Source organism: Ambystoma mexicanum, chromosome 11 (assembly GCF_040938575.1).
Source record: "Ambystoma mexicanum isolate Mex_15411 chromosome 11, UKY_AmexF1_1, whole genome shotgun sequence".
Classification (NCBI taxonomy): domain Eukaryota; kingdom Metazoa; phylum Chordata; class Amphibia; order Caudata; family Ambystomatidae; genus Ambystoma; species Ambystoma mexicanum.
Window position 1 is genome coordinate 1,294,162,062 of NC_090934.1, and position 16,485 is coordinate 1,294,178,546.

The following is a 16,485-nucleotide window of genomic DNA, read 5'->3' on the forward strand; positions in this document are numbered from 1 at the left end:
GGGTTAATCAAGAATTTGTAGAATATTACCGAACCCTATATGGCGATAAAAGAAGGGAGTGATCATGGGAGAAAAAATGAAACTCTAGAAGATATAGGGCTGCCACAGATTAGTTTGGAAGAACAAGAAGAGCTAGACGCCCCGATCACCCTGGAAGAATTATAGGAGGTAGTGGCGCAGTTACCCACAAACAAGTCCCTGGGAGCTGATGGACTCCCGAGCAAATTTTACAAAAAATACAAAGACGAGGTGCTTCCCCCGCTGTTGGCAATGCTAAACGAGGCGTATGACATGGGTAGGCTCCCAGAGTCCCTGCGACAGGCGATAATTATACCACTCCCGAAACCTAATAAGCCTGCCAAGGAATGTGGATCATATAGACCATTGTCAATGCTAAATCAGGATAGCAAAATATCACAGCGGTTCTAGCAAACAGGATGAGAAGAATTATCACCAAACTCATACACCCTGACCAGACTGGGTACGTCCCAGGCAGAAAGATTATGACTAACCATAGGCGGCTCCATCGAGTCATTGAGTATGCAAATTAAGAAGAGGGGAGAGATGGCAATCGTATCACTGGACGCAATAAAAGCATTTGATTCAGTAAAATGGCCCTGGATGGTGGCTGCCTTGACAAGCTATGGTATAGGGCCGGGGTACCTTAGATGGGTCCAATTGTTATATAGCGTGCCTATAGCCAGTGTGAAAACAGGAGCGATAATCTCGGAGAAGTGGCAGCTTAGCAGGGGCACTAGACTGGGTTGCCCAAGGTCCCCAATGTTATATATTTTAGCTCTAGAGCCACTAGCAATATACCTAAGGCAACAGTATAATGAGATAGGTGTCACCATTAAAGCAGAGCCACATTTAGTTTCCCTGTATGCAGACGACATACTGCTGTACTTGAAATACCCTAAAGAAATCCTCCAATACGTGCTAGAGGTGATGGAACAATTCGGGTCCCTGTCCGGCATAGCAGTAAATCCTAAAATGTCATGTGTGTTCCCGCTGGACAGATATAAGGGGGACCCCACTAGAGCACTTGCCTGTATTGCCAATACCGTGGGAGGTGGACAAGTTTAGGTACCTTGGAATAGACATCTACAATACGGTGAAGGCAGAGCACCTGCATAACACAGAGGGCGGTTAAGAGTATCGAAAGTAGCATGAAGTTCTGGGCGAAGCTTCCTTTGGCGATGATGGGAAGAGGGGCAATGTTGAAAATGGTGGCCGAGACTAATGCACTACTTTATTAATATACCGCATCTGATCCCAAAACAATTCTTTGCCCGATTACATAGCATATGTAGAGATTTCCTATGGAGTGGGACTAGAAATAGAATAGCCCTCTGGAAGCTACAAAATATGCATGAGAAAGGAAGGATAAAACTGCCAAACTACGAGGTCTATTACTTAGCGAGTCAATTACAATATGTAGCAAAATGGTTATCTGAAGACTCAACCTCAGGATCTAGGTGTTTAGATCAGAATGCGCACCGTTTTTTTTACAAGAAATGTGCCTGCCCAGAACGAATATGAAAGAGTACCCGAAAATGATGTTGCTGGGATGGGACATATGGCACAGGGCCTGTCGGGTAATGGAGAGTACTTCCCCATGCTCCCCCGCAGGTGCCACTTGTGGCACTGGTGGGAAAAGACGCCCAACTAATGAAAACGATCAGGAAGCACTGGGAACCAGTTGGGATAGCAACACTGGGTGATGTATGGCAAGAGGGGAAGATTATAGATTTTGAGACTTTGATAAAGGAAACCGGATTACACAGGGGACAGTATATTATATACCACAGGGTGGTGCGGCGGGTTAAAGAAACGTGGTCAGAGATAATACTGGAAAGCCAACTGGATGCCACCCTAGAGGTTATATACGACATAGCAGAGGGAGGACATGAGATATCCAGACTATATGAGATGGTTATGTCCAAAGTGGGGAAAGAACCAATGCGATTACGACAGGAATGGGAGGAAGAGGTGGGCAGCCCATGACAGATGGGATGTGGGAGAGAGCCCAGAGATATCATAAGGTGTCAAGAAACGCTAGGTTGCAGCAGATACAGCTGTATATCACCCACAGAGCTTACATGACTCCCCAAAGAATAGCTAAATTTGCGAATGCAGCGCAGCAAGCATGCCCTAAATGTAACGAGAATAATGCTGGGATGGTGCACATGTTCTGGGCGTGCCCAGTGATTGAAAGTTTCTGGAGGGGAGTGGCGGATAGGCTAAACACAAAAGGGGTTAAGCTAATGATAGAATCGGTGTGGGCGTGCCTGATAGAGTTCCTCAGACCACGTAAATCGAAGCACGTCAGTAAACTTAAAGACCTGGCGTATATACTTGGGAAACGTAGAGTTGCTATGAACTGGAAGGCATGCCATGGTCTGATTGTAGAAGTGTGGTGGAAAGATCTACAAAAGTGGTAAGAAGCTGAAACCGCAGGATGGCAGAAGGCAAGTAACTCGGGTGGGGAGGAGGAAGCAGAAACCTTGATAGCTTGGAAGCATTTAGTAGCTACGATATTTGGGCCCACGCATTATGGGCCGAGTGATCGCGACTCATTAGAGAACTCAGATGAAGGACTCCACCTGCAAGGCGCAGGAACAGGTGGTGTGGAAGAATAGGCTCGTGAGGGGGGTGGGCAGAGAGAGCAGTATACATTATTGAAGAAAAGTAATATTGTAATAATGTTAACTGTACTGCAAGTTTGGCTGTATTGTTAAAAAAAAAAAAAAAAAGAAATTAAGAAACAGTTAAGGGTGACCACAAAACAATTGGAGCCACCTTTTTGGTGAGCAGCACAGATGCAGAAACTGCGCGAATACATGCTGGAAAACTCTGAACCACAGTATCAAGAGGTGTTGGAAAAATAAGCAATGGGGCGTGGCTTCCCCACATGATCTTGTGCGAGTACTCCAGACGCTCCGCTTGAGTGCTCATTGCAGTAAAGAACAAACACAAAATCTTATTATATCATGGTAAACACAAGACCTGGGCAATATATAATGCCTTTTCCAATGCTTCAAAATCCTTTTCACACAAAACAATTTCATTTGGGGCGTCCCCCTTGTATGCCTTTTGCAAACTGCACTAAAAGTGCATAGTCCCAAAATCCAAACCAGACACTAGCATACAACACCCAAGAAAAAGCTCAATTCTGTTTTGGTGTGCTATGATGTTTACTCTGGAAGGATCTATGGCCTGTTAACCGGGCTTTAAGTTGTGTCCCAGGTAATTTACTTCACACTAACGCAGATGCTTCCTAGATGGAGACACCTTTGGCTTCAGTTTGCCAATTTAGTTAACTAATAAACATCCTTCAAATGGATTGTCCTCCCACGTATTCCTCACCCTATGATATCTCCATATCCAGCTTCTGCTGATTTGGACATTTTTTCCAGCAGAGGGCGCTGTGCATCGATGCCTGTCGACTGGATGTCCCTCGTCGGCCTCTGTCTCGATGTCAACGTCATCCATGATATAAAGCACGCACAACGATTGTTGGCTTTATTTCCGTTTTTCTGAGAAAAGTATTGCATCGGATACAGTGCGTTTTGGTTCCATAGTGAGGATCTTGGAGTAGAAATCTTAAAAAATTGCATCATCGGTGTCTTCGAATCTGAGATTGGGGTTAAGTGCCAGGATTGTGGGGAAAAGATGTCCCTTACGGACCCCCATTGGGTGTGTCTGTGGTGCCTTGGTTCCTCTCGCACTACCTTCGACTGTAAGGCCTGCCTGTCGATGACGGCGAAAACCCTGAAAGACCAAAGAGGAAAATTAGCAGCAGGTAGGTCAAAATCCCCTTCAACGACCCCATCGAAAAGACAGTCTTCAGACGATTGGGGAAATGTTCTAGTCGAGCCAAATCTTCCTCAAGGAAGAAGTCATTGATGCCAAAAAGACTCCTTGACGAAACATAACAAATCCTCTATGCCAAAGGCGTCAGACAAGTACTCTATGCCAAAAGCGTTGAAGCCCTCGTCGCGAACGGTGTCGAAGATTTTGGTGCCACCATCAACGACATAGAGGATTACAGAAAGTGTATGCACCACTACCAAGAAAGGATTTTCTTGAGTCACTTTCTTCGATTTATGAGGAAGCAGAACTTTCCTCTGATGATTCACAACCTTTTGGTCTTCAATATGGAACACCCTGGGTCCCTGAACTCTTGATCTCAGAGGAATCAAGGTTTGGGAGACCTGACCCTACTGGACATGCTGAAGGGTCTTGCAGACAATTAATGTCCAGGATGGTGGAATAAATGCGGTGGAAAAGACCCACACCAATATATGACCAGGATGATCTTACTGACATCCTAGATAAAGGACACCAGGAGGATCCTGTTCTTTTTCATGTTCTTTTTCACTTCTCTCCCCGAAAAGAGGCAGCTAGCCTCACCACTGGCAGCGGGATCAATGAGAGTTGCCCCCCCCCCCCCCCTTAGCAACGGAATAAAAGGTATCTCTTCAGATCTGCTTTAAAAAAGATGTATTGACCAGCGACTTGCACAATTTTTTGTAATCTACAAACTTTAGAATCCATTGCAGCCATGCGCACGTGGCACGCTGCTCTCTACTGCTTCATTTATTTTTTCATCGGAAGGTTTTTTGGCAAGGTCACTCCGCTACATCTCGGCCGACAACATCTTTGCCCTGCAGCCAATCGGGTGACCCGAGGGCGGAAGCCGGCCTCCAACGAAGTCCCAGAATAAGGCTCCCTGTCTGGCCCCGTCCAGATATGAGCAGACTATTGAAGAGCCTGTCTCCTTTCACATACATTCTGCTGCCACTATTACTGAAACAATCACACATCCACCGCGTGAGTGTTTTCAATTGATGACTTCTACTTTCCTCACTTCTAGTCCTGAATGACCTGCACTATCTTATGCAGCCACATCAATGGCCTGTGCCCCTTCCTTTCTGAAAAGCCTTTCTTTTGCTGTTCATCCGCATTCCATGTGCACATGATATTTTGTGCTTTGAACCTGCCTTGTTTGTTCCGCATCTAGGTGTGCCCAGTGCTGTACTGCGTTTTCTTACATGCTTAGTGACGCACAGATCCTAGCTGTGCCTAGCAACGCATTATGACTTTCACCTGCATTGTTAGTCATCCATCCTAGTGGTGCGCAGGGTCATACTATGTTTATCACCTGCCCTGCCTCCTTTGCACTCCAGTTATGCCTGGTGTACTATTGTATTTCTTACCTCCCTTGCTAGTTAGTCGATCTGGAATCACCACTGAACTTTCTACATTATAACCGTATGATCTGACGTAGTTGCCCTGCAACATGAGGCAGGCCTCCCCACATCATGTACTTGGACCTTTCACCCTTGACTGCATTACTAGATGTAGCCGCCCTGCAACATGGGGTTAGGCTGCGCACTGGGCCCACTTGATTGACTTTGCTGCATCCTCCGTAGAAGCTGCCTTGCAGTACGCAGTAAGGCTCCACACTGATGCCCACTTAATTGACTTTGTTGCATCCTGCATAGTAGCTGCCCTGCAACATGGGGCTAGGCTCTGCACTGATGCCCACTTGGTTGACTTGCTTTATACAAGAGGCGAGTTCTTCCTAATTTATATAATCGCTACATATTATGTCCTTCATACGTACGCTTGATGTAGCTCCCTGTAAATAGAGGCGAGTTTAGACATGCATACAATGTAATTATCATGTCCCATATATTCACATCAGATGCAGCTCCCCATAACAAGAGCTGAGCTCTTTTATTATATATTCACTGTACCAGTCATGACCCATATACATATTTCGATGTAGCTCCCGGCAACAAGAAGCAAGCTTTTCCAAGAATGTATATTCCACACTATCCATGTGCTACGTATGCCTGGTGTTGTAACTATTGCAATTTGTTGAAGTGCCTAGATGCCTCTGTGCGCTATATAAATTATATAAATTAGAAGCTAAAATAAATAAAATAAGTGTGGCATTGCAAAGGAGAGTAAATGCAAATTGGGAGATGCCAAAATTAATTCTGGCAGTGAATAAGAAACTAACATCCAAATACAGGGCATCCAGTAGTGACCCCAGTAATCTGATGAAACATCCCACTCCTGAAAGTTTAGTGGTATAGGATGCCACATCCACCTCAAGACAAAATGCATACCCGAGACAGAGATGACAGGCGTTACAACGCTTGGGCCACAAAAGTTTTCTCTGCTGGAAGTATCGCCCTAAAGTCAGCAAATGCTACATGCACATTGGCCAAATTCACTCATACTATTTTGGAATGTGTAGCAATGGCGGCTGAGCATATCACCTAAGGGGAGGAAAGAGACAGAATTTTAAATGTAGTCAAGAATGGGCAGGACGCAATGTGTGAATCCCTCCAGACAGGTCTCAACACTGCTGACTGCATCAGCAGGGCCATGGCGGCTAGTACAGTAATGCACAGATTTGCATTGTTAAAGTCCGGTTTTGCTCCAGATGTGCAATCCAGACTGCTTAGCATGCCCTTTGATGGCACACGTTTATTTGGTAACAAGGCTGACTAGAGCCTGGAGAAATTGCAGACCTCCAAAGCAGCAGCAAAATCCCTTGTTGCTGCTATTAGACAGCCACAAAACAGCCCCACCGGCACACATTGAAGGGGTACGTCCTTTTGCTTTTTCTCCTCAGTTGGAAGGGGGAGAGGAAAGTCCAATCAAAGAGGTCAGAAAAGATTTCCTAGTGGTGGACAGGTAACAGGTACTGGGACCGTCCCAGGCAGCGGCTACTTTACCATCGGAGTTTATCATAAGATGAGGAATACGTGGGAGGACACAATCCATTGCGCAGAACAAGTTACTTACCCATGGTAATGTTCTTTCGACTGGATTTTCCTCCCACGTATACCTCATCGCCCCGCCCAGCCTGCCCTGCAGTAGAATTTACTCTAATTTATCACAGTGGAAAGTTTAAATAGCCATACACTCAGGACACAATTGACCTTGGCCTGTTGACCGAGATAATCTTCCTGCATTCTCTTCCTCGTCAAGCACAGCCGGCCATTTGTCAAACACAGGCAGCCTTGCATGCTTACTTTCCCAACGGTTTGTTATTTGAAATGTAAACCTCCAATCCCAGCATGAACACATCCTAACGGGAGTATATTTCTCCAGCTTTACCAGTGAGCTAAAATGGCTGTGCTTCTGCTCTATTGTTGAAGGCAAAATGGATTCCAACGAAACTTTGCTAGACTGTCTGTCCAAAGTTGCATCGGTTGGTGTCTGTGCCCTGTAGAGCTTTTGCTTACTTTGTACAGATTGATTGTTCAGGGACAAGTAGTCTATCCTACTGTCATTGCTCATGTTTTGCCTTGGATCTCTGCTACTTAATATCTTAACTGCAAACAGTTATGAACCTCCTTAGTATCTGAAAACATTGTTAGCACTTTTTGTGCTGACAGTACATATTTAAATGAGCACAAGATATTCTTGCAATAGGTTTCTTTTTTTACCCTTTGTCAAATAGCCTTAGTGAGGGTATGGCATTGGTTTGAAATTAAATGGCATTAAGGTGAAGTCTCCCTTCACTCATCATTTTCTCCAACCAGCTGTAGTGACTGCTGTAAAGTGGGCACAATTGTGCCACATGAAACATCTTACGGAACCTGACCTTCGCTGGGAAGAACTGATTGAGGTTGCGGTGAAGAGCACCTTTTTTAGGCTATTGGACCTTCGGCATATCCTGATGTCTTTCCTGCCGAACACAAGTTATTCAGCCACTGCACTTGGTTTAACTTATCATGCCTTCTTTTCATATTCATAACGGTTGGTTTACCGTTACCTGGTGGTTATGTTTAATCTACATGTTTTTCCCACTGTTAAACAGTACTTGCTGAGGATTGTTGCCATCTTCAGACATATGACAGACCTTTTTATTTCCAAATGTTGAAAAGTAGGTTTGTGTGGCTCTGCCATGTCACACGTTCGGTACTTTGATCCTACATGATTGTGCATACCCTACCTCTAGCCGAACACATTCATCCAGTCTTCCACAAAGATAGTTCATGACAAATGCAATTATTTTCATTGCCCACTATATTGGTTTGTATTAGAAGCAAGTCAACAATGTTAACTTGTCCACAGCACATGGAGTTTAGGGACTCTTATTTCATGATGCTGTCCATAGAAACCAAGGTGCTAGGCATAGAGGTTTGTGTAACATCAGAGCACATCCATCTCTTCGTTTTGTTATTGTGTGCAAACGAAGTAGAAATTGTATCAACTTTTTAGTCCAACATGGCCGAGTAATTTTAAAGACCTTTGTTCTCCTCAAGTTCTTATATATGAACATCTGAATTAATCAATTTAAGAAATTATTGTAGATTAACCTTCTGCGGGGGATAAAGCATTCAAAAATGTTTTTACTTTGGTAATCACACTGTTTTCTGGCCCCATTATGTTTTTGCATGTTACATTTTTATGTTGATCAAAAGATTGTGTTTCTTTCTTTGCTGTTCCCTCCCTTAAACTGGCGTGAATCTTGCATACTTTAGATCTCTCCAGGACTTAGTTTGTATCGCGAAATAAGCTTAAGGCCTTTGTGTTCTGTTACCTTTTGGCAGGCAGTCTATTAGCAAGTAAGTTTTCATAGGCTCAACTAGTCAGTTGGTGGTGCCCAGAATATTAGAAGGCTACAATAAGACAGAGATTTCTCTGCTTAAAGCGATCCATGCCCATGCAGTTAAGGTTCCAATGACTACAATAGCTTTACGGTGCCTTATTCCATTGGATGCCCTCTGCAAGTCATCCTAATCAGCTAATTCAATTTATATTTTTAGCAGTGTTCCATAGTAGCTGGCACTAGATCAGAGACTGCTTGGCCGGTCCCTTCTGAAGAATAACTTTGTTTAAAATGGTTATTAGATATAAATAGGCTTGTATCTCGTTTTGTCCAACCCCCTTTCTTTAAATCTTAAGATTTGGGGGAAAAGGGTCTCAACAAACCAGTAAGCGCAAGTGTCTTAACACACTAACTCTTTTTTTAAAAACTTTTCTTTATTGGCAAGTAGTAGTAGCTGGCACATTACAGGTCGCAACAACAAAGCACATTTCATATTAACGGCGTGAGTGATAAAGGACAGATTTAACAGAAGGCCACATATGATCCTGACAGAGGTTGATAACAATAAAGGCATTATCATGTAGTATGATCAGTCCCCTGATCTGGAGATGGGAGAGATGACAGAAGCTCCAGGTCCACCTTACAGTTCAAGTAGCTACAAAACTCTGTCCATATGTTTTTAGGTCGAGCATTACTAGACAACATGTTAATCTAGTCTTCTTCACAAGATTGTGTCCAGGTGAGGGCTTTCAGCCACATTTCTAAGGAAGGGGGGGAATCTGCGCTTCCAACATTGCAGGATGCATTTCTTGGCCACAATCGCCGCCGCATTTAGAAACTTAGCTTCCCGTTTCGCCTCAGCCCCCTCCCACAGCCCAAACAGAAGAGACAGGGGGTCGGGTCAAACAGAAAACCCCACTATCTCGGAGAGGGTCTCAATCACTGCATCCCAGAACGGGGCCTGTGCCCCACAAGACCAGAACATGTGAGCATGGTCCGCCTTGTTAGATCTACATCTTTGACAGGGGTGGGATTGATCCCGGGCAAACTTCCCAATCGCGTAGGGAGTGTAGTACAGGCGATTGAGTAGCTTTTATTGAACACATCTAACTCTGGAATTTAGAGAGACCTTGCGTGTATGCATGCACATTTTGGTCCACATATCATTCGTAATGTCTAATCCCAGAACGCGGCTCCAGGCATCAGGAACATTGTGCGGGGGTTCTACAGCTCGCGCCATTAACATTTTATACAGGGAGGACACAATGCCCTTACCACCAGCGGAATTGGCAATGTAGCAGACCTCGGGGGACTCGGGAGGGGGGGGGGTTGTGCGGATACGAAGGCCACATGTCTTGGACTTCCGCCCTTTAACACACTAACTCTTGTACTGGTTTAGTTCCTCTTCCTCTAACATGTAACATCCGCCATCTCCCTTTCTGTTTACTATTCCTTTAGTATGAATGGAGAGAGAAAGTGAAAAAAGGACTTTGGTGCATGGCTTTCAGTGGATGTACAGTCTGCTGACGCTGGTGGCCACACATGAGCAGATGGCAGGCACCTCTTCACCAAAATCTGTGGACAAAGGACTAACAATAGATTAGTAAAAGGGTGAGTAAAATGCACAGTCTAAGCTGTTGCAAGATGAACAATAAAGGATGGAGTTTGAGCAACTATAGTGTTTCAGAGAGACCACTGATTTGCTTCAAGATTTGTATCTTGCTTGGCCGTCCATGTCCACCACTCTGATCTGAGCTTCAAAAGACTCACATCTGTCTGGGACCATCTTGGAGTATTTCTTCAGACCGACTGAGAGAATTGTTAGACAAATATTGCCAGTAAAGGGTCTTCCCCTTTTTAAGGCAGCAGTGTTATGAAATGACTAACAGGAATTGGCGCATTGAGATCATATTGTGTATTTTAGCCATGCTTGGGGGTTGAGATATATCTCAAGCCATGTAGTCTTTAGGCATGTACATAGTAAAATGCCATTGAAATGTAGTCATGCATTGAGCATATATCAACAGTTATGAACAGGTTTTCCCATTCGGTTTGAAAGTCTGAGCTTCGGGCCAGGCTAATAAATTGTTTTGGAACAAACTAATATTGCTTGTGGGCTACATTTCAATGTTCTGGGATGTGTTCCAGTTGTTCCTTTTGTTTTGGTACATAGTACTTGTTCCCTTTAACAATAACAGTCCTAAAAGACTTTCATGGACTAGAAGGCTTCAGGAGTAGGCTGGAAGTGAGGGAGATTTTTGACTGATGGGGTTCAAAAGAATTCAACTTCATGCCATTGGATTCGCGCCATTGGAGAAATGTTGGCTTCATGCCTTGGGTAAACAGTTCTGATGCTATAAAAGGCAAGCTTCTGGTGGGGGCAGTCAGAGCTGTTTGTGATCCTGGACAAGGCAAGGCTGGAGTTAGGCAGAGCTGTAGGACCCAGGAGCAAGCTGGGAACTGCTCTCTCCACGAACGCCTATGAACAGGGAATGGAATATTATCCCTCCTTTTCTTCTGCTTGGATTTTGGAGCATCTGCAATTGCATTTTTTGAGCTTCAGAGGTTCAAAATGCTTTTCTTTTTGCTTTTCAAGCAGAACTATTTTTGAATGTACAGCATACAGAACCAATTCTACCTATGGGTCATCGGCTCACCGCCCATGGAAATATTTGATTCATAACTGGCTGTTTGCCTTTTGAGGAATTCCAATTGAAACAAAATCTTTTAAGGCATTTTTACCTTTTTCTGATGCTTTTTCCTAAAACACCATAGTGATTTTGATGGGTGGTTTTTCCAATTGGATTTCTTGGATTTTTGTTGGATTGTGCAAACCACAAGCCGCCTTCATCCTGGCATCCGGCCATTTGCGAGAATGAGAGCCTGTTTTACCCATTTTTAATATCACTTTGGGAAAGAGGAGAGGTATTGTAAAGGCAGCTCATTTTATGAGGTGGTATAGTGAGAATTAATGAGGTAGTCGGTTACTTTTAAAGTATCTATTATGCTTCTGATGGGGAGTTGACTGGTCCTGAAAAGACAGAGGCAAAGAAAATTATAGCTGCATATTTATTTATATCTTTTTGCATATTGAGTGCTTCGTGAGTAGTTACGATGGTGGCAATTTTTATTTGCCATTTTAAAGAAATTACACACTACAGGAGAGGTTTGAGCATTTGTTGAGTTTTCATTATTGGGAATCGGGTAAAGCATTTGAGTGTATGTATTAAGTGTGGGGCATCTATTTGAAGTACTGTATATTGTCATACTGCATCTGGTGCATGTTTTGAGAAGGTAGGGGTTAGTAGGTTTGAGGGGTGGATCCTCAATTAAAATACATGACACTAGTACCTCAGTCCTGTGTGGATGAGTGAGGATGCCTACCCACTACATGGGTTTGTTGCTTACTCTCTTCTGATGCATAGTGGCAGGTATATGCTATTCTCTACTTCTATTCATACCACAGCTCCTACTGAGGTGCGGGGGGTGTCTAGGGCACTCCCCTTGTGATGGAAGAAAGTCTCTGTGCGATGGAGGTGATCAGAATCACGTCAACTCCTCTCAACCAATCCGAATGATCATAGTGCCGCCAGTAGCTCCTTGGAGTGACTACATTCTGACTTCAAAGGTACACAGGGAAACCATGCAATTTTCAGGTCAAAATGTATTTCAGCAAGCCACTTCCTCTCGAAGAGAACCATCTCTTTTTCAGTGCAACTTCCTATTTGTGATTTTTAGCAAAGCTCCACAACCTGTATTACTTCTATCATGATGTGCTTGTAGCCTTAAAGACCTTGTTATGTCTCTTTGCTTGGGATAGTGACCCGACACCAAGTTTTGGCTCGAGGTGGTGATGAACCTTCCCTCAGTCTACATGGCTATTTTACGTTTCAAATACCGTAGAGAGACCAGTTCGTTTCATATGAAATGCCTAAACTGACAAGTAATTTAACAAACAATATAGCGGGAAGAGGAGGAGGGGGTGGGGCATCAAAAGGAAAAAGACTAGGCGGCCCAGAACCATGCCTGTAAATGTTTTCTAACAAGCGCTTGTTTCTCTCAATATACAGCACCCTCTGCCCCTCATACTAGCAAACCCACCCAAGTATCACAGTAACTCCCTCATGCTTGTTTTCTATGCATATTAGTGCAACATAGTGTCATACACTTGCCTCAGGCCTTGAACATTCTTGGCTCTGCAGAGACCTGTGTAAAGAATGTGTCTTCAAATCAACTGATGTATTCTTGTATGAACTCCAAACTCGCCCTGCTACCCCTTTAAACATGGACCACCCCAGCACCGAGCAGAAGGATTTAAAGGGTTGATATATACAGATTGTTACCAAAGGAGCTTAGTTCCTGCTTAATAGAGCCCCGTTTTCCATAACGCTGCAGGCACCCTGAATGTTCCTCAGCCTGTATTAGGCTGAGGGCATCACACTCTGCTAGGAGTTTACAAACTGAAGTACACAATTCATTTGAGTATACTCTGTGTCGCCAGTATAACCCGTATGTAGAGGTAGTTGTTGAGCAGTGAGGGGAGCACAGACGTTTTGACGATCCTCTTGGTTAGATTAAGCCGTTTAAACCCAGTTTCCCTGCTTTGGCATCTTTGTGCTGGCATTTTTTAAAGCTCCGACGCAGCCTTAAGGCGTATTCTTACCACTGTTTAATAAAACTCCTTAAACACCTATGCCATTTTAGGGAAGTTGATGATTTGAAACTTAGAATGTTTCCTGTAGTTCTCAATAATGTTTGTCTTCCGAAGAAACCCAGATAGTTTGGTGTCATCAGCGTAATGATGAAATACACATTTTTGTTCATTTAACTGCTTGCTTGAATGCAGACTTCATCAGTGGCCGATACCTGTAGAACTCTCTTTATTAATGACAAGAGGAGTAGTAAACAGCTGTAAAGGATTCCAATCGAGCGTCACACACCGGACCAGGACCCTTGCCCTTAGCCTAGGATGTAGCGCTCCACTAGAATGCACCCAAACAGTGTCACACCGCCTTTTACAAATACCCGGGGTCATAATGGACCATGAACCAGGCCGGTGGGTGGTAATACAATATTTATTTATTTTAAATTCAAAGAAAATCACACACTTTAAATATTGGGCATCAATCACCAATGGGGTGATAATTACAATGTAAACTCATGAAATACACTTGGTTGACCTTCTACTAGAACATATCCAAAGCACAGATGAATAGGAGCAATTTTACTGTTCGGTTAGATAGCACCAGAGTTAAGATGTCCCCCCTGCAGTGCTCCCTCAAACCCCAATTAATCGAATTTGGAGTGGATATATAGGAGCAGCAAGGAGTCAGGGATAGTAGGCAGCAAACGGAATTAAAATCTGACCTTCCCTCATCAAATGGGAGACAAAATTGGGTTTGAAAAACTTTGCAATTGTGTAAATGACACTCGTAATTGCTAAATTTAAAGGTGTGGTTGAATAAATGGGGCAAATATGATTTATCACAGTATCAGGGAGGTAATATCAATAGCCACTACAAGGCAAGGTATCAACAAAGGGCATACAGTTCACAAAGCAACTTGAAAGTAAGAACACAGTGCAGCCAAAATCACACGTTGAAAAGTTGCATTTTCCTCTTTTTGCAGTTATAAATGTCTAAACGTTTTTTTTTTTAAAAAAAACGGGTGAAAGACAATCGGAATGCGGTTCTTCCACAGTACAGCCAATGCATTTATTTATTTAGATTTGCTGAGCCCAAAAGCTGTTGGAATAAAACATTATATTAGATTTTAACCAAACCCCCCTTTACATTTCCAGGCAAGGACAGGGCCTTATTCAACATTCAACTTTTAAAACAGATATTTTTCTTGTTTGCAAAAGCACATTTTGACATGTGGTGAATTCTGCTGGGATGTCCCTTTTCAAATTCGTTTTTCTCTTCCATCTGGATTTCAAACATTGTTTGCAGCCCCAGTCAGTTTCTCTTACACAGCAATCTGTTCAAGGCAGAGGTCCACTGAAATTGAAATATGCACAGAGAGCTAGGGGATCTTTTGAAGCCTTTATTTTTGACATTTTGTAGCATAAAGGCGTTTTTCCGTATGGCTGAGAGTAAAGTTTCTGGCGATTTCCCAGATCTTGCCTGACAACACAGCCTATCATTCAGTGATTATGCTTTATTTTGCTAAAGCACAACTTGAATATGGCTGGGCAATAGTTGGGTCTTACTGGATCAGAACTGTATATTGTTGAACAGATGAAAAGAGTATCAGGGCGGCATAATTTTAAATGTAAAATATTTCCTTTTTTCAATAGGAAACTTTGAGCTAGCAGCAACGCAGTGCTGCTTTTCAATTCTCCTCTTTGGTGCTCCTAAGAAAACACACTGGCAGCCTTTCTCTGTGCTCCCTGTTCCATCTTGCCCAATAGGTGCTTGGCAAGACAGTGCGCCATCATTTTGTAGCTGCAAAACGCAGTTTTTAAGGCAAGGCGATAGTGCTCAACAGTGCCCTCGCAGTCATTTTGCTGGTAACTGCTGAAGTGCAGATTGGTGATGGAGGGGAATTCTGCTGAGTGGGTAAATGTACCCCACACCGTGTTGCAGGGGCTGCCTCCCACCAAGGCTTAACAGAAAAGCGAGCAAAAGCCTAAATCTGAATTTCTCGTTTTTTTAATGTTTTTATTGCGATCGAATTTTTGGAACGTTAATTGCACTGGTTTTGTTTAAATGCACCATGTTGCAAGATTTATTGACCCGTTTTGAGAACTCAATTTGAGGGATAGTGGGTAGTCTCCCCTTTGTAACAAGTCTAACAAAACCTCTATGAATTCTGCCTAACTGGTTCCTACTGTCAATTTCACACCATAATGCATGCAACAAAATTAAGCCTTTGGGTGATATGATATAAATTATTCTGCTTTCTTTTTCAGCTTGGTAAATTATATTTAGAACGGGAAGAATATGGGAAATTGCAGAAGATTTTACGCCAGTTGCATCAATCATGCCAGGTACAGTTAGTTTCACCAAAAGTATGCAGTTGATGGAAAGGATGTTGTTTAAACATGTACAGGTTTAAGTGTGCAATTATTAAAGTGAGCAGATAATAAAGATTTTCCAGGATAACTGTAAGAAAAGTCTTGATTCTATTAAATACACGCAGGCGAGTATTATGCTTCTTTCTTTTATTTGAAATCAACATAGAAGCGCAGCAGCAAGATTTTAGCACATGTAATTTAGTAACATAAATAACTTGAATGGGTGCTGAAATCCCACAATCAAAACGTTTGAAACATAATGACCAAACAGTTAAATAGGAGATAAAATCCATAGAAAAAACTGTTTCCCATAGGTCTTAGCTAGATTCAATAAACTAGCCACAGGAACATATGACCGTAACAGCCAGTGAGGTATAGCCAGTCCCACCAAATAGCTGCAATCCTTGGATCACTTCCAATTTTGGCGCTGCAAACTATGATAAACGTATAATCAGACGCGTGTGCGGCAGTGCTCGGCAGCCGTCAACGCCGTGCAGCAAATTGACTCCGCTCAAGAGGGCTTGTCTGATGTCCCTGCAGGAGAATGAGAAAAACATCAAAAGTGTTTCTTGGTGTGTATGATAACCCTATATTAGATGTGTGGAAGGGAAAGAAATTAGCCAAGTTAGTCAGTAACCTTACGTTCTTTGCAAAGAAGACAACCATAAAGTTCTAGAATAACAGGTTGAATAACTGTACGCCCTCCCTTTATCGTGCTGTTTAATTTCTTTAATCGGGCGGGATAATGCTCGCCTCTGTGTCTTTAACAGATTCAAGACTTTTCAGTTATTCTGCAAAATCTTTATTCTATGTCAAGACTGCAGGCTTACATTATGCTAGTTTAAAGATTGCCACTACTGTTGTAGGTTGCTCTACCGGTTTT

At 43.1% G+C, this 16,485-nt stretch overlaps 1 protein-coding gene across 2 annotated transcripts in view; it reads left to right on the forward strand.

Moving 5' to 3' along the window:
• COPS2 (COP9 signalosome subunit 2) overlaps positions 1-16,485 on the forward strand; it is a 764,758-nt gene that overhangs the window by 500,295 nt on the left and 247,978 nt on the right. For both annotated transcript variants that reach the window (XM_069624784.1, XM_069624783.1), the window contains exon 6: positions 15,498-15,575. In XM_069624784.1, the coding sequence (XP_069480885.1) occupies positions 15,498-15,575 (78 nt within the window). The remainder of the gene's footprint in view (positions 1-15,497; positions 15,576-16,485) is intronic.